General features: G+C 35.1%; 1 protein-coding gene across 1 annotated transcript in view; it reads right to left on the bottom strand.

Annotated features, from left to right (window-relative positions):
- Positions 1-24,634, bottom strand: part of cdkal1 (CDK5 regulatory subunit associated protein 1 like 1) — a 193,291-nt gene that overhangs the window by 39,317 nt on the left and 129,340 nt on the right. Inside the window, exons 9-10 of the mRNA XM_023330649.1 lie at positions 16,194-16,374; positions 8,629-8,691 (exon numbers count right to left, since the gene is read on the bottom strand). Of these exons, the coding sequence (XP_023186417.1) occupies positions 8,629-8,691; positions 16,194-16,374 (244 nt within the window). The remainder of the gene's footprint in view (positions 1-8,628; positions 8,692-16,193; positions 16,375-24,634) is intronic.

Raw genomic sequence — 24,634 nt, 5'->3', positions numbered from 1 at the left:
ATTAGAAGTTTTACATGAAAACAAACCTAAAACAAGGGCTGCAAATTAGCTCATGCTATAGGGATAATGGTACAGGTATGGGACTGCTGTTCCACTACGTTATTCTGTATTATCTCTATGAAATAAACTTACCCGTAAATAAAAACTTACACAAATAGATACAGTAGTTAATACAGTTTAAAAATAAATTCTCAACCTAATAATGCCATCTACAAACATCTGAAAAACAAAGATGATAAGAAGGAAGAATAAACTGAAAAAAGTGGCTTTCCATTTTATGATAAAAGAAATTATTTTTAGCTTAGTTACATGTGGCAATACATAATGAGTTTTAATATAAATAAATTGCATCTGTGTTAGAATAATTTTGATGCAACACTGTCATTTCATACAATTCAATGCCAGAGTCTGGGCTTCCAATTGCAATCTAAACAAAGTTTTGTCTTCTGTTGCCACACACATATCCAGAAAGTAGGGCTTTTAAAAAGTGCCTGAAATAAAGTGAAATAAGGTTAGGTCTAGTCTGAACAAAATAATGTAGGCAAATTAATTTAGCAAATTACTGTTTAAAACTTTTAGCACTGTGTAGATAGGATTTAATATATTTGCTAACAACATGAAATGGAGTTATTAATTTTTATAAAATGACCAGTTTTCTTCTCAGGCAGACCGCAACAAAGAATTGCTGTAGTAATGTGTTTAAATTAGACCAAATAAGCTGCATTGTCTGTCTAATCCTCTCGTTGCTTCTTTGTACCTCTGAACCTCTGTTGTGTCCCATATTTAAACTGTGACACAGATTTGTTTCTACCTGTAGGTGTATCAATTTTCTAGTATATTTTTGCAGGAGTCTGTTCTCTGCTGAAAGTCTGCCCTCTAATACCAAAAGCAATTTCGTATGACTAAAGTAGCTTGTAGAGGCAAGTTCTGTGCTCTAACTCTCACCGATGAGCACCACTTTGTGAGCATAGCTACAGTCATAGGAAATATTGTTGGATTTGATTAGACATGTCAAGGTGAGCTTAAAATAAGGAGCAAACTCCACTTTCCTATTATAGAGGTTTTCCACAAAAGAGGTTCCAGTTCTTAACTGGTTCTATAAAAGAACTGCTTTGCTTATTCTTCATCTGAGAGCCACGTTATTATGCAAGTCTCTTTCATTTCTTGTTTTACCAAAAAGACTGACTATTACAGCATATTTGCTACCACACATATAAACCTGGGGTAAAGGGCAGCGGGAGCCATCCTTATAAGCACGAGTGTGAGATTATTACTTAGAATGGGCATGTTGTCTACTACCTCCACTGAAATCCCAGTTTATCACAGTCTTACAAATCTAAAGTCACAGACTCTTTATCAAGAAGAATGACTTAGTCAGCCAAGCTCTGAATAATTAATCCACTTTGTCTTCCGTAAATAAAAAAGAAACTGCTCAAGTTTCTTTGTGGGGATCTTTATCTTCACACTTTACTGGCTGTGGACGGCTTATCTTCCATTGTAAATTGTTTTTTAGCACCATTTAAAATCTTGCTTTCACTTATGGATTTAACTTAGTGGTGGTTCTGCCTTTATCTCCAGTGCAGTGTATCTACACATCTAGAAGCAATCGGGCAGAACTTAAAACGAATATAGTATGTTAGCAGGAATCAAACATCGTTCACTGTGAAACATTTCAATTAAGAAAATGTGACTCCTTTAGCTTACTATTTAAAACTGTGAACACTTCCATAAAACCAGGTAGCACTGTTTCAGTGGATCTTTTTTTTTCAGGACACTGAAATTGTTCCATTTATTTTAACTGCTTCATTCATGATTACAGTCTTTGAGAGTAAATATAAAACAATTTAGCTTTTTTCTCTTTTAATGCATACACTGCTGATGTTATATGTGCAATAATAAACACAGCTCATCCAATTAGGCTAGAAAATACTGTGTAGAAATTGTCTATGTTATTCATGTATTTGGATATAAGAATATACATAAAACAAGTTAGAAGAGAGCAGCTGCATGAAACAGAAGAAATAGACACTCAACTAAAATAAAGCACACATAAACCCCCCCCCCAGCTGAGCAGTAGGCCTTTTGATTGAATGGGAAAGCATTCACTCTCCTGTCTAGGAAGTCATTTAGTAACACAAGGCCCAGCACCCCTCTGTCATTCTGTTTTCTGCCTCTCCCTCCCTACTAATGCTTCCCTCACCCCTCATTTCAGATGTTAGTCACAAAATGAGCTGAAGCAGACAAGAAGGGGAAGGTGCAACAAGAGCCCTGAATACAGAGACTGATATCAAGAACTTTTTAACTGGAATGTTTTTAAATATTTTTCTCTGTTTCTATCTTTCTTACAGTATAAGATTCAAGTGTAGACTATTTCTTATAGTCCATAAAGTAGAGTACATGTCATTTTCTTTACAATGGTTCTACAAAGCCATTTAACTGACGTTGGCTAAAGCGCTGACATCAAAAAAGTCAAAGGCTTTTTTTTTGTCATTTTGTATTTGAAAATACTAGAATTTGTAAATGTTCTGTCTGACCACATCACTTATGACAAATTTAAAAGAAAAAAAAAAAAACCAATATTCTTGACAGTCTTCACCAAAACCTGTTTTGTAACTCCATTAATGTATGGGACAACTACTTTACTTAAGCTTGACTATCACGGTTTAAACTGAATAAATGCCGCAACTATTTTGTAGATTTTTTTTCTTTTTGCCTCTGCGTGACATCCATGTAAGTAGAGACGTGCTAAACGCAGGGTGAGTAAACCGAACAGGCAAAAACACAGTGGGATCTTGCAATCATACATTTGCTATGCTTGTTGTGTTTACTGTTTATATTTCATCTCACCACTTCTTGCTTTCTCTGGTTCAGTGATATAACGATTGAAGTGATGAAAAGTCACATGTCCGTTGAGCCTTTTGAACTACATTTGAAAGTGACCTGGGACTGATGTGAAAAACATGAATATGTGCACTTCACCCTGTCCGAATACATAGCAGAAATAAACCTATTACACTTACAGAATCAGGCAGTACATGCAGCAAGTTTTCATTTAATGTATAAACAGTAATTATTATTTTCTCAACACTTAGTGCTGACTGGCAACACATAGTAGCTTTCTAACAACCGTCGATTTGTGTGAATGCACTAAGTAGCACTTTTCAGACTAGTGCGATTTTTCCTCATGGACTTTGCAGCCTGTATCAACACCACTGTATGAGGTGAAAGAGGTACAGAGGAATTTCTATTTTTATTTCATTTCTGTTAACATTAAATGAGTCATGTACTACAAAAAATTTAAATAAAACTAAAAACTTTAAGGTTCTGTTCCTCATGTGTAAATAAATAAGTCAAAAATAAGAGAACATATAGTCACTAGTTAATATAATACTATGTCTGAAGCTTAATTTAGTCTCATAACTTTTTCTCAGGTCAGATGACCAGAGTACACGCTTGCTGTAGGTTACATAAAGATTGAAAAACAAGGTCAAGTTTTGTTCAGGGTATGATATCTCAAAACAACTGAAAATGTTCTAGAGAAAAAAACTGTCCACATAGGAACAAAAAGGAAACTGAATTAGTAGGGTGAGAAGCATCAATCATTTGTTAAAGAATATATCTGTATTGAATGGAGGCCAAGAACAGAAAGATTGAGAGAAGACAAGCCAAGAAGGCCAAAATTAACCACATTGTTTTATTTTTCACATCCTACATTCCATAATCTTCCCTTAATAGTTCATTAAAAGAAAATAAAGAGCAGAATGTTACAACAAATGTCAAGATTGGAGACAAAGCTTAGCTAGTGACAATAGTGGAAAAACAGCCGCTTAAAAACTCATTCTAAAATACAAGCAATTAAAATGCCAAAAGGAAAAGAAAAAGGATGCTAATTGTTACCTTTAAAAACATGTAGAACATATTACAAAAAAAATCTAGGGAGTGGAAAAGAATTATCACACTAATTATATTTTTGTTTCTTTCTTTATAAGATAATTATGTCAGCTACTCTGAGGCGTTTACACCAACAGGAGAGGGAAGTTTACCAAGTTTAATTAAGTGTTTTATTTTCTATAAATGACTTCTATATCTTGTTAATCTTTCATTTTCCGTCTCTCGTTTCTGCCGCCTCCACTTTCTTGTGCCAATTTTTCTTTTTCTGTCCTCCCTGCTCTATGTGTGTGTGTCTTGTGCGGCTGGGCAGGTGCAGCGGGCCATGTTGACAGCTTGTCCCTTCTCTCTTGCCACGGGGAAAACTGTCACCTCTGTCATACAGGTCCATGAACACAGCGTGGAGAATGTATGTGCGTTTCTTTCGGTCTGTGTGCTCTCGGGAGACTTGCACAGTGAGAAAGGAGGCTTCCCTGTTAGCTCTCCCAGAAAAAAGCTGAATACCAGGACAGTCACAAACATTGCAGAGAATAACTTAGGCATGATGGGTGCCTCACAAACTCCACCTGGAAGGGCAGAGCCTTCAGGGAGTACTACTTTACACGAGATGACACAGTGATGGCGCAAAGGGACAGAAGTCTGTGTGTTTTCTCAAACAACACACAACACACAAGAATTTCTCAAACAACACACAAGAATACTTTTAATCATCTGTGGAGCTGAAATTCACCATATTATTTTTCCATTAAACTCTAAAAATTCAAAATACAAAGGTTGAAAATGCTTCTGATTGGCAAAAGTAAAAAAAAAAATAAAAACATAAAATTAATCCAGAATTTCAGTACAAAGGAAGGGAATCGGAAAAAGGAAAACAAAATGTTTTTGAAAATTGGTTTTGTAATGTAAGGTGTTTGAACACAGAGCAATTCTTTATTTCTAAAGGTGTATCAATCAACGTTTAGCATATAATACTAAAATATGGAAAAACAGCATTTATAAAATGTTTTTAGTCTTCCTGGTCGAGTTTTCCTAAATTATTTAATATCAAAAAAGACAATACCACATCATAAAAAGAGGAGAGTTGTTGTTGATGCAGTATGATAGCACTGAACCAAAGATTGATTTGTTTAGCTCTCAATGACTGAACAAATCTGACCTTTCAGAACAGCCAGTAGAAGGAGATGAATATTTTTGAGCAACCTTTTAATAAAGGAGAAATTAAAAATTCCTCAATTATTTTTGTCTTATTTACATAGCCATTTGCCTTTATATTAATTTCACAATAAATTGTGTCACAAACTTCTCATGGCTTATAATCAGAAGCAGATTTGTGCAGACCCAATAACTTTATTCAAATGTTTTTGAGGAAAGCCAAACCACGTTCCTGTTTTTGATAAGACAAAAAACAAATAGACCAACAGTAAAGAGTCAGCCCTCTTTTTGGAAATTGCATTAATTTTATTTAAGACGAATGTGAGAGCCTTGTTGTGTTTCTACAACGATTTCATAGATCTTTCTACAAAAATCTACTTTGTTCATTCTGTTTTCTCCACAGATATTAAATTAAATACAATAAAATAGTAATAAAAAAGATTTGTAGTTTTGAGCACTCACAGAGGAGTGGGGAGGAAAGGGGAATGCTCAGGAGGCTGATACTGGTCAACAACCAATGTTTTGGTGCATTTCTGAGGTTTTTATGTAGTAATTGGTTTAAACACACGCACACAAAAAACTGATTTGCAAAAACAATCACAATATGAATAGTGCTCCGTTAATACCTGACAGGTCTAGGTGCCATCCCAGTATTGCTGTTATCAGTACAGCAAAACAACTTATGTAGGACAGGCACAGCCACAAAACAAGCAAAACCATTCATTTGAAATCACAACACTTGTTTCCATGACTGCCTAGAGGGCTACAGAGTCAAAGCCTACGATCTCATGTGTATAGTTTGTCTGCATGTGTGTGTTTGTGTGTGTCCAGTGGGGGCATTGGCCCTAGACAAAGTGCTCTGCCAGCTTTCTGCCCAGTGGTCTTTTCAATGCTGATGGATGGGCCTTGTTCAGCACCATCTGGCTAAAGGATACCTCACATTAATCATCACATACACACACACCAGCACACTCTCCAATCCCTTGAACACACACATGATAGAGAAGAGCAAGTGTAATTCATATAAACACACAGGAGAAAACCAAACACACACATTAGCCCAGAGTTCAAAATGCAGAGGCAAAGAAAAACGAAACAAAGACAAAAACAAAAGAAAATCACAAAGGAAATTAAAAAGAGAGAATACTTTGTTCTTTTAATTGTACTTTTTTAGCTTCCACAACTTCCTCTTTAATTATGGCCTTGAAGATAGATGTTATTTAAAAACATATTTAAAATGTCAGAACCTTCTTCCTATCTTGGCCCAGTGTCTCAGTACCACACAAAGACAGACACACACACAAAAAAGTATTAAGGCAAGAATAGCATTCTTATATAAACCATAACCTTAGCCAGACACCCTAAGGAACTTAACATAAAATGAAGGAACTTATCAGACATCCTTTATTTTTATCTAAAGGGGTTTTTGGGCTTAATAAGAGCTGATCTGCTCAGCATTTCCACAGAGTATGGACACGAGCAAGGACAGGCAGAGCTGTGGTTGATATGCTAAGGAAGCATGCTTGACATGAGATTTGCTATTAAATCATGGCTCAAGGGTTCAATTTGGAATATATATATATATATATATATATACACAAGAGATTTATTTGCATATTTTCACTATGTATGGAAGAAGAATATGGCTGAGGCTTTCGCATCGTAAAAGAATAAAAAAAAATATGACAAGTAAGATACTGTATACTCATGTATAACAGATCTAATGATCGGGAGTTTTCCAGATGTTTTATAAGCATAAAGTGGAAGAGAATGCTTATGGATGTAATGAATGAAGTTCGAGATCATTTTAATTTTAATTGCATGTGAAAGTGGTTTTGAAACTACTAAATTTTAATTTATCACAATGTCAGTGAAATCAATTTAATTTTTATGCTAGAGACTCAGGAAAATATTAAAATTTTCAATACAACTGAAACTTATTTTGAGAAGTTTCAAATAGAGACCTGATAAATACAAACAATCATTATATGAGATTTTTTATTGTCTTAATAGGAGAGAAACCATTTAGTTAAAAGAAAATCTAAATTTGTTTAGATCTCTCTAAATAGGTTTAGAGGTCTAAGTAGATTCTGATGATTATTCCTACTGAAAAACTTGAGAAAAGATGACAACTAAAAGGGTTGATATTCTTTATGTCAATGTTTCACTTTTACTATCAATTTTATTAAAATATTGACTACTTTCAACATTTTAAAAAATGAAATGCAAAACTTCCAACTTTTAGACTTTTTGTAGATCAACCACTTATGTCAATGTTTTATGTAGGCATTTACTTATTTTTGTAGAAGTATATTCAAAATGTTCACAAAGCATGTCAGTGAGGAAGACAAATTAAGAATGGAATGATGTTTGTGAGATGGAGCAGCTCAGCACAGCAGGTTCAATAAGGCAACATGCAACACTGTCCATTTCTCAATATATCTGATTAGTGAGCAAGCTCACAAATACCAAGTAGCTGATTTAGACACAAATGTGTTAATGAATTATAGACATTTTTCACTAACTAGGCTCAATTCTTAATTTTGGGTTCAGTTATTATGGATGCTTGTATGTGACTCCGTGTTCTATGCTGCTTGCTGAAGACGGTTTGTGTGCATCTTCTATTCTTTCTTTGTGTGGGAGGCAAGAATGAATGCTTGCAAAAGCAGAAACATGTTTTTTCTTGAATTCTTTTAATTAGTGTGGAACAAAATGCACCACAGGGTTCAAATTCAGAAAGGAAACTGCGTAAAAGAAAAACAAAATTAAACTTAAGCTTTGCAACGGAACATAGACTCACTGCCAAAGTGGCGTCCAATCATACATCTGTTTAAAACATTTATGCGTCCTACAAGACATATTTTCCTTCTTCTGCTTTATTGCTTTATTCTCGGTTCATAAAATGTATCTTTTTGTATAACTGAACCTTGTTTTTAACCATAAATAAATAAACACACCTATGTTTTTATACGACATGCTTTTTCAGTGACAACCACTATGATGCTACATTAGGGCATTCACTTAATGAATACAGCTCTGCAGAAACACTTCAGCCACAATAGTCTCAACAACATAAATGTGTAAAAATATGGAAGGTGATGCAGCGTACACAGAAACTCAAACACAGACAGATGCAGAAGTACATGGACAATGATTTAGATCAATCTCTGACTTCAGCCTTTCACAATGCAATCAGGCACAAACACTTATGCTGTCCTCATCCACTAAACTGTTGACAACAGATGGCCATCTTGAGGAGACAAACTCACCGCCACTATAAATGTAATCTAATGCTGGTGATGCTGACCTACGGCAGCTCTGCCTGGTTCTGATTAATGACCTCTGCTCTAGTGGAAGTGGTGCTAAACACTCAAGGACATGCTCATCAAAAGAAAAACAGATGGTGATCAGAAAATAATTTGCTGAAAAACATTTCAAATTTAGGAAAACAGACTGAATGGTAAATGGACTGAATTTATACAACACTGTCCTGGCAGTAGCGAAGACTTACAGTGTTTTACACTAGAAATAAGTTAAATCTAATACCATGAAAATTTCCAAAAGAACTAGAAAAGTACTAAATCTTACCTTGTGGTCGTAGGGGTTGTAAGAGTGGAAGAGTTCAGAGAGTTTTTTAGTCCGTTGCTTTTTCTGCAGGAAGAAAAAATAACACATTAGTTTAAAAATTGTTTTTTAATATTATTTTAAATTAGATGTCCTTGATTGTTTTTAAATCACAGCTATAAAGCAAAGATTGACTTTATCAAACTCAATACTGGTACTGGATCCAATTGACACTGTTAGGTGGACACAACTGGTCGGATCCTTATTCCTACCGGATTAATGATTTAAATCTAAAACTGAATCAGGAATCAAGAGCCGGAGTTCTCCGTCAATCAAGATGTTGTGAGTGCTACGGCTTGTTGCTGCAACACAGAATTAACAAACTATTGCAAAGACTGATTATTCACCAGAAACATGGCAGACGCCAATAAATTAGTCAGATCTGTTGACCTAGGTTAGCAGACTTAATGGAAACACTCCTCAAAGATACACTCAAAGATTTCTTCTTGGAAAAAAAGGAGAGATGTATTGTTTTCCTATATGGATGATTTTCTCTAAGGATGCCACAAGGAAAACAAACTGATTGCTGGTAAAATTTAAGTATTATTTATTTCCAGTTCCTTTATTCTTCTTTTTCCAAGAAAACAGTTAACAATTTTGTGTTTGCCAGAAATGTTTGGGTGGCAAACTTGCATGCTTAAAAATTAGATTGTAAATTAACATTAAGGTAATAAAGTTTGACATAAAAAAAGCACCAAATCTAATTTGGTGTTTATGCTCTCAATCTCATGGCCAATCATATGAAACCCCACCTTTCCTTGTGAATAATCACGTAAATCACACAATTATGATACTCTTGTCCCTGGACGAAACTTTTCAAAGCCACAAAGTAAACAACAGAAGCTTTTTTCCACCATTTTCTTATCAAATGTGTTTTGCTTCCCATCTCCCAACCCTGCAACTCTCGCTGCTTTGCTGCTAAAAAGATCATGAAAACAGGCATGTAAGAATTGTTCTGAGGTCTATTATGTAGTAATCAATTATGTACGGAAATACAACCGAACATATGTGTACAAATTGAAGCCAATGACTATGTGGTTTGTTCATATGAGCTTACACAGCACCAGGACAAAAACAACACTACATGTTTGAGTAAATGCGCTCTGGTTTATTGATCTATAGTACTGGTCTTAATAGATACTCGTGTAACTGGATCAGATTTGAACAAAGAAGTCCTGGACAGGAGCAAATGTATTGTACTGTAAGCGAAATGTACAGAAAAATGTATTACATTTTTATTTTGGAGTTGGATCGGACTCGGACACAAAATCTAAGGGCTCAGGCCGGGTCAGGACCTGATGTAAACTACATCAAAGTTGGCGTCTCTGTAAGGTGTAATATCATGGAAGATGTAACTCTCTGAAGCAGTCAGTTACACAACACTGCTTCAGTTACAGGGATTGATAATGAGGACGATATATGAACATATTTCTCCAGCTAAAGGGTGCATACACTTACTGTTATAAAATTCTAAAATCCTATATACTGGAAAGACAACCTTAGTCAATACTGCATGCCTTCATACACAGCCATCATTATAGCTTGACAGACATATGCAGCCTGAGGGTAGGTAAAGACAGCCAGATTCTTGCCATCTACAATGGAGAGGGAAAGAAGAAAACAACAGCTTTCAAATGGCACTGTATCTGTGGTCAAGTGAACAGAGATGGACAGAGACGTAAGGTTGACATGACGGTGAGATATTGTTCTTAAATTAGAAAGATGGAGAATGGCTATGAGGAAAAGTAAACAAAGAAGTTTTGAAAATAAAAAAGTTGGAATGAAGGTTGTCGTTAATCTATTAAGAACACAGTATTTTATAGGGGATAGACCTTTGAATTGTACACTTTTCTCCCTTTTCTGAGACTCTCCAACAATTCTCCCATTGCCTGTTGCTCTAACGTGTATTCCTCCAATCGGTGCATTTCTTCACTCCTCTTGCTTCCCCTGCAGTGTATTTCTACTCATCTCTAACTCACATAAGGCTCCTCTGATCCACACAATCCTGTAATCATTGGCCTTGTCTTTCTATCATCTCTCTCAACCTCCCATTCTTGTTTTTGTGTGTTTCCCTCTTTCTTCTTCTGCCAGAAGGCCTTTCACAATCTCCAAATCCTTTTTTTAAACTCATTTTCTTTTTACTTTCCTCATGTTCCTCAGAGCTTTTCCCCCCTCCATCACTCCTTTTGTTTTTTCCAGAGGGCAAAAACTCACTAATCATTCAGTCTCCACTATCTTACACATCCTTCTCTTCACAAGTCTGACCATACACAATTTCTCTAGATCTCTCTCTTATTTATTTTTTTGCTGGGAGCACCTTGGATAAGAACAATCATTACTCCTCAACACCATTTTCTCTTCTTGTGCCATGCTTTCATCACTTTTATTGTAACTCTGTTTGCAGAGATACACAACTGTAGGAGAAACGTTATTACAGGCTAGGTTTTGTCAACACCTGATGATTACCATCAAAATCTTTTCATTCGAATTGTATAGACATGCATACCAAATGTTTACACAGCCTTATATAATTATATTTTAGCACAATTACATTTCTTACAGTGACAGGAAGACGCAGATTTTGTGTCATTTTCTAAACCAGTACATGTAATAATAAGGCATATACATAATTTATAATTTTTTTCAGAACAATAAATGATACTAGTGTAAAGTCTATTTAAGGACTTGTCAGTCTATCTCAGATAAAAGTTGAAAACCTTTGACCCCAATTATGTGAAAGTTTGGGAATAATTCCTTACATCCACATCAACCTAGCGCTCATCGATAAATGCCAGTTTAAAACAAACCTCATTAAAAAAAAATAGCCTACCATAAGACTATTTTTAATCCCTCCTCAATGCTGAGGAGAGTTTACTATGACAACACTACAGTATGTAAAAATCGAAAAGGAACTAATAACCTCTAATGAAGCACGGAGGTCAATATCTTCAGATAATGACAATCATTAGAACCTAAGCCTAAAATCCACAAACACCAAGCACTTCGTATTTTCCTTAAATTCCTTACATTTGTTTGTGCTACTGTACACAGTTTGGCATAAGCAATATTATTACTATCTATAAATGACTGCAATGCATACCCATCTTACACTTAGTTCTAAAATGATTTTTTGTTTGTGCTGTTATATACATACTACAGTACCAAGGTCAGCTACAAAGACTGACCAGAAAAACGTGAACAAGCAATCTAAGTTCAAACAAAGAACTTGAAGGAATAAAAAACAAAAACAAAATAAAACAATTTGCATAACTTTTAAACAAAGCCACTAACATTACAGGAGAGTTGTTAAACAAAGCTGAAATAATAATAATAATAATAATAATAATAATAAAATAAAATAAATGTAATTTCTGTATGCTTTTTTTAGCACTTCAGTTAACCCAATAATTAAGTTCTCCATTAAAAATCAGTACATATGTACTAAGAATGCTGGATTCTGCTCATAAAACCTCATGAGCAGCAGAAACCAGAAATGATCACATGAAATTAAAGATAAATTGTTTTTTTCTACTTTTAAAAATATAATTTTAAATAAAGAACCCAGACAAAAACGTCATCATTAGCCTTAGACTTTATGTCTGGTCAGCTACATTTAACTCAGAGTTATCTATTGTCTTGATACATGTCAGAAGGTTTTGGCACATTAACAAATTAAGCATGCAGTCATGCTTATGTCTGTGTCCAGGCATAGATAAATGATAAGCCAGAAGATAGCGCTACTAGTGGCTGGCCAGCTGTTTAACTTTGACAGCTGCTGCATCGGTGCCTCATGGGTAATGGAGTTCTTAACCAATTACAACCTGGGGAAATTAAAAACACTGTCCCACAAGAGAAGCTAATCAACTATCACATTTTTTTTCCTTGTTCCCTCCTGCAGCTGCTACTTCTCTACACATCACATTCAAATACACACATACACACTCAGCATCCATTCACTAAGTCCATTTATCAAGGCTAAGTTCTGGTCCCTATGGGATGATTATGAAGATCCAAGCTAATAGCACTCTCATTCCTTTATTCTCAACATGACCCTTTTTCTTCTTCCACCCCTGTGGTCTCCTATTTTCTCCATCTGTGTCTACTCTCCCATGCATCCAATGTTTTCTCATACATCATTTATTATAGCAGGTAAAAGGTTAGGGACAGAAAAACTACCAAACACCTGGACTTCATAGCAGGTGGACAGTTTTTCTTGCTACTTGATTGGTTAGGTTCCTGCATTTCCTTCTTTATGAATTTGTGTTTATCAGTAAATCACATTGCACATACTAAGATATTTGCTTTAGAATGAGGTGAGGAAGCACCTGCTGCTTCCGTCTTTTTTTACTTTTTGGTCACAATTATTAACGAAGATAAGTAGAATTAAGTGTTTGCTGTGACTGGCAATGAGCATCATATCATTTTGGAGGCAGTTTGGAAAACTCTTGTTTTGCGGAACTGTTTTAATCCAATTGCATTGTATTGTTTTCAAGCATGTTTAATGCTATTCTGCAAAATTTCAAGTGAGTTCAAGCCCAGATTTTGACTAGGGCAACCAGTTTTGCCTAAAAAAAAACACTCAACTTTCTTTGATTTTAATCTTGTTTCTAAAATTAGATATTGCTTTGCAACCTCCAACTCCAGTCTGATAGAAGACAATGATCTTGCTTGTCAACAACAAATTACAAATGTGTAATTTCTTTATAACAGGTCCTGATGAGATACTTTTTAAAAATTTTTAATGTACATCATGTTGTCATACACCTTCTTTTAAAGTGATTTAATTCTTTAGGTGTGGAAAGAAGGTGTATTTTGTGACTCAGAATATAATTACATACTTTGAATACACTGCATAGTATGTGAACACTTTTTCAGAAGGCTGACATTTTCATGCACCTTTTTCATCTTCAAAGAAACTGAGTTTGGGGTTTTTATTAGCTGTAGGTTGTAATCATCAAAATCAACATAAATCAACTAAATGTTTTCCTCTCCATGTAATAAATCAGTAGATGACTCAATACAAGTTAATTTATTTTACTATGTCAAATTTACTTAGGTGATAATCTCTTTTTTATTTGATATACTGTAACTGTATTTTATTATGTTAAGGAAATAACAACCTTGTTTTTTTTTTCTCCTAAATCCTTTGTAATTCGACGTGATGTTAAAATATCAGTTCTAAAACTGAAAGTGTTTGTGCAAAAAAAATTTTGAAAGGTGAAATGCAACCAAACCAGAAAATAAAATTGAAATAAATCTAATTCATTTCATCAGTGTAGCTTAAAAAACACCATACAGTGAAGCAATTACTAAATCCTCATGTGTGAGTTGCAAATAAAGGTCGATAAACACACAACATAATGGCCACAAGTCACTTCTAAATGCCCCGCTAAGGACAAATTCCTGTATTTTTTGCTTTCCATCTCTCCTTATTCTCTCCATCCATCATAACTGTAGGGTTTATTTTTAGCCTTCCTTTTTCAGAGTTTCTGTCTTTCCCAGGCCACTCTGCCCAGTCCACATAGTTCTCCATCCATCCCTCCTGTGGTTATTCAACACAGTTGTGTTCCAGACAAACCATCTGGTGCACTTTATTAATGACTGACCCTACACGGTTTAGATGTCGCCTTGCTGCCACCGCTCGCTGTGTTATGGGTGTCCATGAATGGGAGGAAAAACAGGTGCATGCTGATTGATGAAGCTTGGTTTTGTGCACTTTAACCACTGTAGCAGGTGTCCTGCAAACAACACATTTTTCTATGACACTCTCACCTTTCCATGTTCCGAATCTGGTGATAATAAACTCACAATTACAATCACCAAGCAGCCATTTGGTAGCTGTGTTCTGCAGCTAATGTGGAATCACTTTATCTCCAGGAGTGCATTAAATGAAATGGATAAAGAAACTTACTGCCTCAAGCTATTAAAAATAACATTTAAAAGTTCTGATTTGACAATATTTGCAGAAGCCATCATATGTCAATCTGACACTTGAAGAGCTGATTGAAGAAACTTCAGAGAGAAAGGAGGAAGAGAGAGAGAGTAATAGATTGGGGAAGAAAGAAAGATAGAAATAAAAAAGATTATTTGAGAATTGACCCTTCTGAAAATTATGACAATGTGCTGTGGTCTTTGTTGTGATAACAAAAAAGATGCCAAAAAGGTAAAATTCCTTCACAGTCTTTTTGGCTATTAATTGTCACTGCAGGCGGTGAGAGGAAAAAAAAGAACACATACTGCTTTCACACTCCTCAATGTTATTTAACCACTTAAAACTAAACTTCGCAATATTAATATTTTAATAGGTGGTCAGAACTTGAATATAAACAGACGGACGGATGAACTGACAGAGTCTGTAAAAGCAGATGTCTCTGCATACACTGTTCTTTCTTCATATGTTTCTATACTTTTCATTTGGAAGAAACTTGTTCTGTCTAGAATACAAATTGCTCTTAATCTGCAGTATGAACAGATGATGCTGAATTGTTTTTAGTCATTCATAATTGAAAGTCAAAATCCACATTTTCAGTGCATGATTACTTAGGCTTATTAGACTAAGCAAAACAAACTGCACCCCTATCAATGCTGAGCTAGTAAAAATAATGGAAACACATTTTCTTTAATAGATCCTAAAAGTATGCAAATATATTCTGATACTAACTGCAACTCACTTTGTGCTTTCATAAGGTAAAAAATATGCAGCACGCAGTTGCTATTATATCAAATAAACATGATTGCATGATCATAATGAGTTAGCAAAGTGTTTGTAAAAGCAGATGTTTGGGTTCTATGCAGAGCTGGAGCATAAGGTCTGTGTTATAAATAGGAAAACAGCATCAACAATCTTAATAAATTCATTCATGCTGCCCTTCACTTTAAAAGGGTTCATTGGGCCTTTTTCTAAGCCATTCTGTGTTCATTATTGTGAAGGTTAGAAATATGTGTGGATGGATCGGAATGTTCAGCTTCAGGTCTGAACACATTATGCACAGAGAAATTGCAAAGGACCCAAGAGTAACATTACTGTCACTACAGGGTTAGGTCAGCATGTTAGATGTTAAAGTTCAGGGCAGCACAATTGGAAAAGATGGTCTCTGTGTTAAAAGGTGATACCTCTGTCAGCATGAAGATGGTTGGGGGTTTAGTACAAACTAAATTCATGATGTTGCAGTAAGGGTTTGTTTGCTTTGTTTTCAGAGTCATTTAAAACCCACAGTATAGTTTACCTGCCAAATTAAACTGAGTTTAAGATTTATAAAGAATAGCTGAAATAAACAGCTTTTTGAGAGTTTAAATGGAAGTGAATTACAGCAGATCCAAGGTTCCTAGCATCCTCAATTTAGACTTTAAGCTTTGCAACACTTTAAGATTTAACAGCTATTCACAATGATCTTTATTCTTCTGCTTTGATGAAAAGAGGTGCACCACAGTTCACATGACTGAAAATCTACACACAATATACAGATTATTTTGAACCAATGTGGTCATTTAACAACCATTTCCATAATAATTTTTAGGTCTCCACTTACCACATGTGCTGGAACTTGCTCCGTCTTAGCAGCAGGTGTACCGGGTCTGGGGTAAAACTGGTTGATGAATAAACTAGGAAACCGATAGTGTTTCACAAGTTCTAAAGTGTCCTGGAAGTCTTCTTCAGTCTCACCGGGAAATCCACAGATTATATCTGTAGCAATTGTTACTCCAGGTACTCTATAAGAAAGACAGAAACACTTGTTTGTTGTTGGGTAACTAAGTTCAGCTTATTCTTTGTTGGAAAATTATATCAACTTAATAACCTTTCTAACCTGTGATGCAACTAGAAATGTGCCTTTGGGACTTAAGTAATGTGCATATATATTTTATATATATATATATATATATATATATATATATATATATATATATATATATATATATATATATATATATATATATATATAAATTGCTTATTAACGTTCAGTTAAAACTATGCACCTTTCAAATTACCATTCTGTAGAAATAATAATAAAACATTAACCATTGAGTACCATTAAATTACTCTGATGTTTACAGTTCAGAGATATTTTCTAACTACTTTCAAATGTGCTTTGAAATAAGAAAAAATAACTTCTTGAGGCACTTCAGCACTTACAGGATGCTAATGCTTTTCCCCATGGACTCATTCAGCCAATCAAAATCTGATTAGCAACCTCCTGTGCAAATCACTACCTATAGATTATTGGCACTAGCTCGCTCATTCGATTAATTGTGGCCAGTAGGACAGCTTTGCAGGGAAGGGATTGATTTCTTGCATGTATATTGTTTGTACTGGCAGCAGTCGGATGGCCTGTAAAATTGCTTCAAAGCAATGGCATCACTATCTGTCAGGAAGAAAAAATGTTTTTCTGGAGAACGTACTTGACAATCAGAATAAAAAAGGAACCTTTTTGGCCATGTCAACAGAGTTTGAATGATTCAGCTAAAAATGGCCCGAGATATAAATTACTACATATAAATACCAAATTAGCTAAATAAATACACATTTGACCAAATTGTTAGTTTTGAAGAACCAGACATTTGCTGACTCTTACATCCTTAAGTCATAGCTGAAAAGGTCTCCTAATTGAAACAATTGGAAATCATTCCCAATTCAAACAAACCAAGACATTGATTACACACTTTGTATCCAAGCTGCAAAGATAACACAATAGGAAGACCATCAACACTATGTTTTGCCATGTAAGCAACAACATTGAATGTTGTTGCTTACATGCCAAGCATTCCACAACAGAAAATCAGGATGCTGTTAGTTATCCAAAAAATGGCAAGTTATGTCTTATCTGCACCTTCATTTTATTATTGATCATTAACTTCTAAAGAACAAACCCAGAAATACTACAAATAGAGAAAATTAACCAGAAAAAAGTTTCCTTTCTTGTAAGAAATCGATGGACACCCTAACAGAGACATGGTATGGAAACACTGGTCTCTCCAAACTGCACCACAAACAGAAAGATGGATGAACAAAGACATCAAAACTGGAAAAAATTGGAAAAGACATTTTCTGAACCATCGACAACATGATGCATTTTTAATTGCATTAACTTCCTGCATCTGCAACTCTGTGATAACCTTTGACCTATTGATGAGTTTCAATTGGCTCATGGTCATTAATATTAACCAGTGGCTCCCAGGCAAAGACATCCTTGACCTTTTATATATGCCTAACTAACGGGTAAAAAAGTGAAACTGAACGGATATCATCAAAAGCAGAAAATATGTTTATGGTGTAAGGGGAATAAAAACATTGTTATTAAAGTTAGTTTTTACATGGTTATGTGGTTGTTTTAAACCTCAGAGTATTTGACTCAGAATGAATGGTTAGTCCCTTATCTTATTAGATGAACAAATGACTCTCTGGAGCCTTCAGGATTTGCGGTAATTAATTAACTGTGTTCAGGAGAATGAAAACAATGGGAAGTTTCACTACGTGTCATTGTGTTTCTGAATACCAGAGTCTTTTCAAAAGACTCATCAGCAAATAGTTAAAAATATCGGTTCTACTAACAACAGCCTTCTATGCCTCTCTATTAGCTCTAATGCACTCAGAACAGAACAAATATGTATGCACCTCTGGATTGACATAGATCTCCCAAAATTTGACTTTCCTTGCATATATTTAATGAAGTTTAAAATCCTTTGTACATGAGGAGAGATAAGAGACAGTCTAGTTATTCTGACAGCAACATTTTATTATTGTGTGGTATCGTTACTGCTTTTAATATGTTTCAAATTAGATTAAAGGAAACGGAAAACTAAACTCTCTAGTTTTAAATGTTGTGCTGACAACATTTCGACTGGCTGTTCACTATGAGCCTGCCCTTCAATAGTAGTTCTCTTCTCCTTTCCTTTTGTCTTGCATATTGTCTTCATTGTGATGTTAGACTGAGCTAAAATCATCTCTATTTTGTTTGTTCCTGAGATTGTCATACCATGACCCAGAAGCTGATATGACCAACATTTGCTTTTCAGATGCCACGATGTCCTTTAATGTAAATGATTTTTTTTTCTGTTAGTTGAGTACTGAACTAAATATATTTTTGCTATTTTGTTATCTATGAATGTACTTCTTAGACCTTGAATAAGAGGTCAGCTACAGTCAAAGTTATTTTCATCTAGTATTTTGGAATGGTCCTTCCCTAAAAACCTTGAAATATGGTTTCAAAAATTAGTATTTTTGCCTCAACCCAAAAATAAGGCACAAACACACACTTTCCTTCTACAGTCGGGCAATCACTGGCTGATGACATCAAATATATCTGTAAAGAACACAATTAAAGCTTCTTGATGAAGAAAATGTGTTTACTATTCACACCGATTAATGATAAATACAAAGTGATCAATATTGTTTTGAAGGCTAATACTTTTTTGATACATACAAAAACATAGTTTATCAGCCATTAATGCCATACACTTCACATCTGCAGTCCATGGTTGCTTTTTATCAGAAGTGTTGCAGAAATATAGGGGCAGGCAATGTATCTTATTTCATCATTGCAGGAGTCCTAAAAAATTTACACAATTGTTGAAAAAAGAGAAGTACAATTCAGACCGCTGCTTCAAAATAACTGAGGGAGCCCGAACAGAGGAAAGTAGCAGAAGAGGATGGTGTAAATTGACTTTTATGGATTTTTCAAAGGCAGAAGGTGAGAAGGTTAAAAAAAAGACGAAAGAAAAAAAACATGTGCACATACTGTCATTTTGACACCTCTGCCTCTCTCAGATCTAAGGGTGATAGAGGTGTGATATGTGATACTAATGAATAAGAACCACAGTGATACTTTCCTTGTTAAAAAATGAAAGAAGAGAAATGTATTTTGTTATTGGTTACCACTGAAAAATAGTGTGAGGAAAAGAAATATGATAGGAAGAAAAGAAGAAGTCAGGACTACAGATGAAATCTCAGCTGAGTTTGCTTTCAATTAAACCAATGCGGATGTGAGCAAATCTTGAAAAAGTGTAACTAAAATACCAAGATGAAACTGCAAGAAAATCTCTGCTACACTGAAAGGAGATAAACAATCTCAGGATCAATTGAAGGAGTCACTATCAAGCATGGTCAGGCCTGGGGACCACGTCTTTTGTATTGAGTTGTATGAGATGTTGGAGATGGCATCCTCGGCCAATCAACACATGAAGAATAGTAGATGGACACGTTGCAGCCAGAAGAACAACCCAAATAGTTCAAGGCAGAAATACAAACAGCTAAAAAAAAACAAGCTTTTTGTTTACCTGAATCAACTTAAAGACCATTGGAACTAAGCGAATCAACTTAAGTTCAAACAAACATCAAACAAAGCTTCAGAATGAGGAAGAAAGTGAATTTAAGTGACTTTGAACTTGACACAATTCTTAGTGCCAGTCATGCTGGTGTGGGTAACTGCTGATCTATGGGCTTTTTCAGTCATGATCCTCTCTCTGTGTTAAAGTAAATCACCTAAAAAATATCAAATTTGTTATTGTCCAGAATAGTATGATAACAATTGAGTTATTATCTTTCTTTCAGAAGAAAAGATATAAAAAGGGAATAGAGTTACAAAACTCAAATCATCTCAAACTGTTTATTGGACAAGTTCACTGCCCCTCAATAGCCACCAGAACTCAGTTCGACAGAGCACCTTCGAATGCGGTAGAAAAGGATATTCCCGTAACAGATGTGCCGCCAAATATTCCGAAGCTATTGCAGGATATGATCATGTCGCTTTGAAACAAAAGCTTCGAGAAATGTTGCTGACACTTTGTTGAGTCTACAAGCTAAAAATAAGGCTGTTCTGAAAGGAATAAAGTTTCCAATGCCAGTTGTACAAAGTAACGTGACTGGTAACACTATATCATCATTGCAACAGCAGGGTGCTCAAGATTTATACAGCAAAGGACTGTTTAAAATGCACCATTATCGCTAGTTATATTGTAGTGGTCATAAATTCATGGTTTCTGTGTCAGCGTATTACTCAGCATGTTGGATGGAGCCTCCCATCAAAAGATGCCAGAACATGACATGGATTATAGTGTCCAAGATACCAAAGGCAAGAGTGCAAAAACAGATTCTTCATGACTGAATATAACAATCACAATATTTAATAATAAAAGAGCAATCTCATGATTTTGTAACTTTATATCGATTGAGGGATTAATATTTTTCTGTATTCTTTCTCCCACAGAAAATAAAATAAAAAATCTACTTTTATCCTGTAACTGAAAGGAGCAGCCTTCTTTAACCGTAGAGCAGTAAGGGGCGAAGTTAACAATCTCAGAGTGCATTATTCATAAAGGACTCGCTAACACTCTAGATTTAAACACAATTATTTCCCTGTCTGCCTCATTGAACTGAAATAGTGTTCATAAAACAGACCATTTCATTTAACTCTTTGTTTACCAAGGTCCCAATATTTTTATACATGTGTAGCATCTTTATCATTTGTTCAAAACGTGAATGTGTAGACAAGTGTCTTTGTCCTTGTAATGTCACAAGGGAGTGAAGAGTTTTACAGAAAAAGCCTGAAAAATTAACACAGGGAAAACAAAATGAGAATACATTGGTGGTGTAGTTAGGAAGGTGTTGTGAAGAAGGATGGGAAGAAAAATACAATCTGGGAAGGTAAATATTTACTTATTCACATGTCAGAAGGAGAGCATGGCATCCATCTGTGCTTCTCCTGTGTGTTGGATGTGTGTTCTCTGAAATGAAAATGTGTGGTCTGTTGCAGCGTGGGAGGCGGACAGTGAAAGGAAGTAACACATGGAAGTTAAAGAGAAAGATACCAAGGAAATGTGAAGGGAATGGCTTGAGGACATTCATGTATTTAACAGAAAAAAAAGTTTTGAAAAGCTTTTAGTTTTTTTCTGGATGTTATTTGATGGCATTACTAAAATGTGTAGCTGTGAGTGAGGCAGGAAGAATAACATCCAGTGTCAGAGTGAATATTGTAAGGAGTCTGGATGGAGAATGAAAGAACTCTGGCATATTGTGTGAAAATTAAATTCACATTTCCCATTATCAGATGTGACATTTCTGAAATTCTTTTCAGCTATACAACTCTCTTGCCAACAAACTTTTAATAACATCTGTGTACATGCATACTACATTTTGTATAGGGAATTATTTTAAAAGACTTGATTTCTGTATCCATTGTGGTGTGGTTTAAAAGAAACTGGAACCATTCAATACTGTTTTGTTGTTACAAGGTCAGAAATCTGTAAAAATTTTAAAAAGAGCCTTATAAAACACACATTAAAGTAAAATTTTCAAAATCAAAATAGAAAAAAAACTTACCAAGTACACTGAATTGTTGATAAGAAGTAGATTAGGCAAAAACTGCATGTTTATGAGAATTGCAAGGTAAAAAGAAACCCTTAAAACAAAAAAATACTGATGCCCATTTCACATTTGCCAAAACTTATTTTGATGATTCCAATGATTTCTGGGAAAATACTATATGGAGTGAAAAGACAAAAGGGGAATGTTTTATAAAATTTATGGCTACGGCTACAGCTGCCATGAAACTGGCAGCATTTCAAAAAAAGATCATACCGCCGGTCAAAAATGGTGGTGGCAGTGTGGTGGTGCCAGGACCTGGATTGTTCGCTGAAACCCAAATTTTTGAAAAAATAAATAAATTAAATAAATAAATAAAAAATTATATTGAGGTCAGATTCACTTGGGTTGTGCAGCAAGAAAATGATGAAAAGCATACTAGTAACTGGTTCATGCAAATTAAACACAATATGATCCTTTTTGGGGAAAAAAAGAAGATGAATCAGAGGGGGACAAGAACGAGCACACTCAACGGGATTGTGGGTAATCATTCAGAGCCTTAAGAGTACAATTTAGCAGTGGCATCTTTAGGTAATGGCACTGTCATGTCACAGCTCAATTTATGAAGTGAGAGATAGAGAGACAGAAAAAGAGGTCTGTCTGGTTATCACTCACTGACATGACGCATGATGTAGGATGAAGTGGGAGGCAGTCAGAATCAGTAAAGGAGCCATCAGGTTTTGGAGCATATAATAAAAGTATTTCACAGTGATTAATGCCATCTAAGCAGACAGCAGTTCTTATTATAATCCCGACATAAAATGAAATAATGACTTTAGGTATCATTGTGGTAGGTGCCATGACCTAACAGCCTGATCACATTGGGATGGGGGGTCAAGTTGTCCTCACAGCAGCAAGAACGGTGATTAAAATCTGTAATTATATTATCAAAGTTCGCTGATTAACTTTTCAGAGGAATAGATAAAAAAAGAATAAAGATAAGAAGTGCATTAAACACATAAAAGTGACATATTAAGTTGCTTCAGTTGTTCTGAAAAACCATTCAATTATCAATATACAATCAACATTTCTTTTTTTTTTAAATTTTGTTTATCTTGAGGAAGAGTGTCCGATTGTGTATATATGTGCGTATGGGCAGTGTAAACATGCTGAAAATGCTGGAACTCTATTAAGTGAATGCCAGAGCTTTAAAGCTGCACTGTTAAATAATCTCGATCTGTCTATGTAGCAGGTCATTTGTAAAGATCGAGGTGGCTGCAGTGGGATGAATGGAAAGCAGAGTAAATAATGATTCAACCGGAGTCATCAGTAAACTTTATCATTTAATGAAATGGCCTGAACACAGCCGAGCAGAACTGCAGCTCAATTCCACTTGCACGCGCACACACGTGCCAGTACAGACATAGATCATTAGCCTTGGAGAAGGGTAATGAGAACACACACGTACACATTTCATTAGTCTGAGCTAGAAGTAATGAGAGTCAAGACACCACAAATCCATCTACACACAGACGCTCACACGCGTTCATATAAAAGCATGAAGAGGGTAGCAGTGCAGAGACTTAAAACCTGTGACTGTCTGGCCTGCCGTTAAATGGACTGAACCTTTGCACTTCATTTCAATTTAATCCAACCTTCAGTGGCATGGCAGCAAGATGTGATTCATCATTTCTAACCTGACCCATGCAGGTATGCGGAACATCAAGACACTGGACAACGGCTGGACATAAAAGCCCTACCTGAATCTAATCAATGGTTGACATGACTTTAAAGTAGGCTTTGGTGTTCTTTTCATCATGCAGCTCACAGTTCACCCACATAAAGTTGGAAATACTGTTAATAACATTCATAGCTAAAAGCAAAAGTAACTTCTTTCGTTTGGCAAAAAAAGATGAGTCAAAGCTCTAAAATGCTAAAAAGTCCAATAATTAAAAGTGACATTTTCAAAGTCCGAAAGAGCTTTGGATAAAAAGTGGATGCAAGTCAAGAGAATCACTGAGGTAAATGTTACGATAACAATTACCAATATTTAAAATGTGACATATCTGAAAGGCTTTTTTTTCTAAAGAGTAACTTTAGGAACTTATACTGAAAAGCTTGAAATAGTTTTTTTCATTTACCAAGCCAATCAAAGTTAGACTCAACAGTTTTATTGCTTTAAATCCTAAATTAATTAAAAAAAAAAAAAATTAGAAAGTTTGACTTTTGATTAACAAATAAAAAAATGGATTCTACTTTTTGGTTTTGTCATAGTAACAAAAGTACAGCTATAGAGGTCTAGGTGTGTTATTTAACACAGAGCTCAGGCCAATGCTGCACAGGGTTCTAATCACTCTGAATTAGCTATTCATTTAATGAATCATTGAACTGATAGACCACAAGAACATCGCTTTGTGGTGTTTTCTTAACTTGTGGACTACAGTGTCTCTTAAACATCATGACACTTCCTGTAAAATGCCCATTTTACTGGGTTTCCTTTTGCTTCAGCCAAACAGTGACAAAAAAGGTCGTTTGCCAAATTAAAAGTACTTTTTCAATATAGGCAGATATTAAACTCACCTCCCATTAAGACTACATTCCTGCATTAAAAATGTTTTGTTTAAATTGGTCTGATGTAATATTCCAGCCTTAGACATTATATTTTCATTAATTATA

Source organism: Xiphophorus maculatus, chromosome 3, assembly GCF_002775205.1.
Source record: "Xiphophorus maculatus strain JP 163 A chromosome 3, X_maculatus-5.0-male, whole genome shotgun sequence".
NCBI classification, from domain to species: Eukaryota; Metazoa; Chordata; class Actinopteri; order Cyprinodontiformes; family Poeciliidae; genus Xiphophorus; species Xiphophorus maculatus.
Note: the sequence above shows the minus strand (reverse complement) of the source record. Positions and strands in the feature narration are given on the sequence as shown.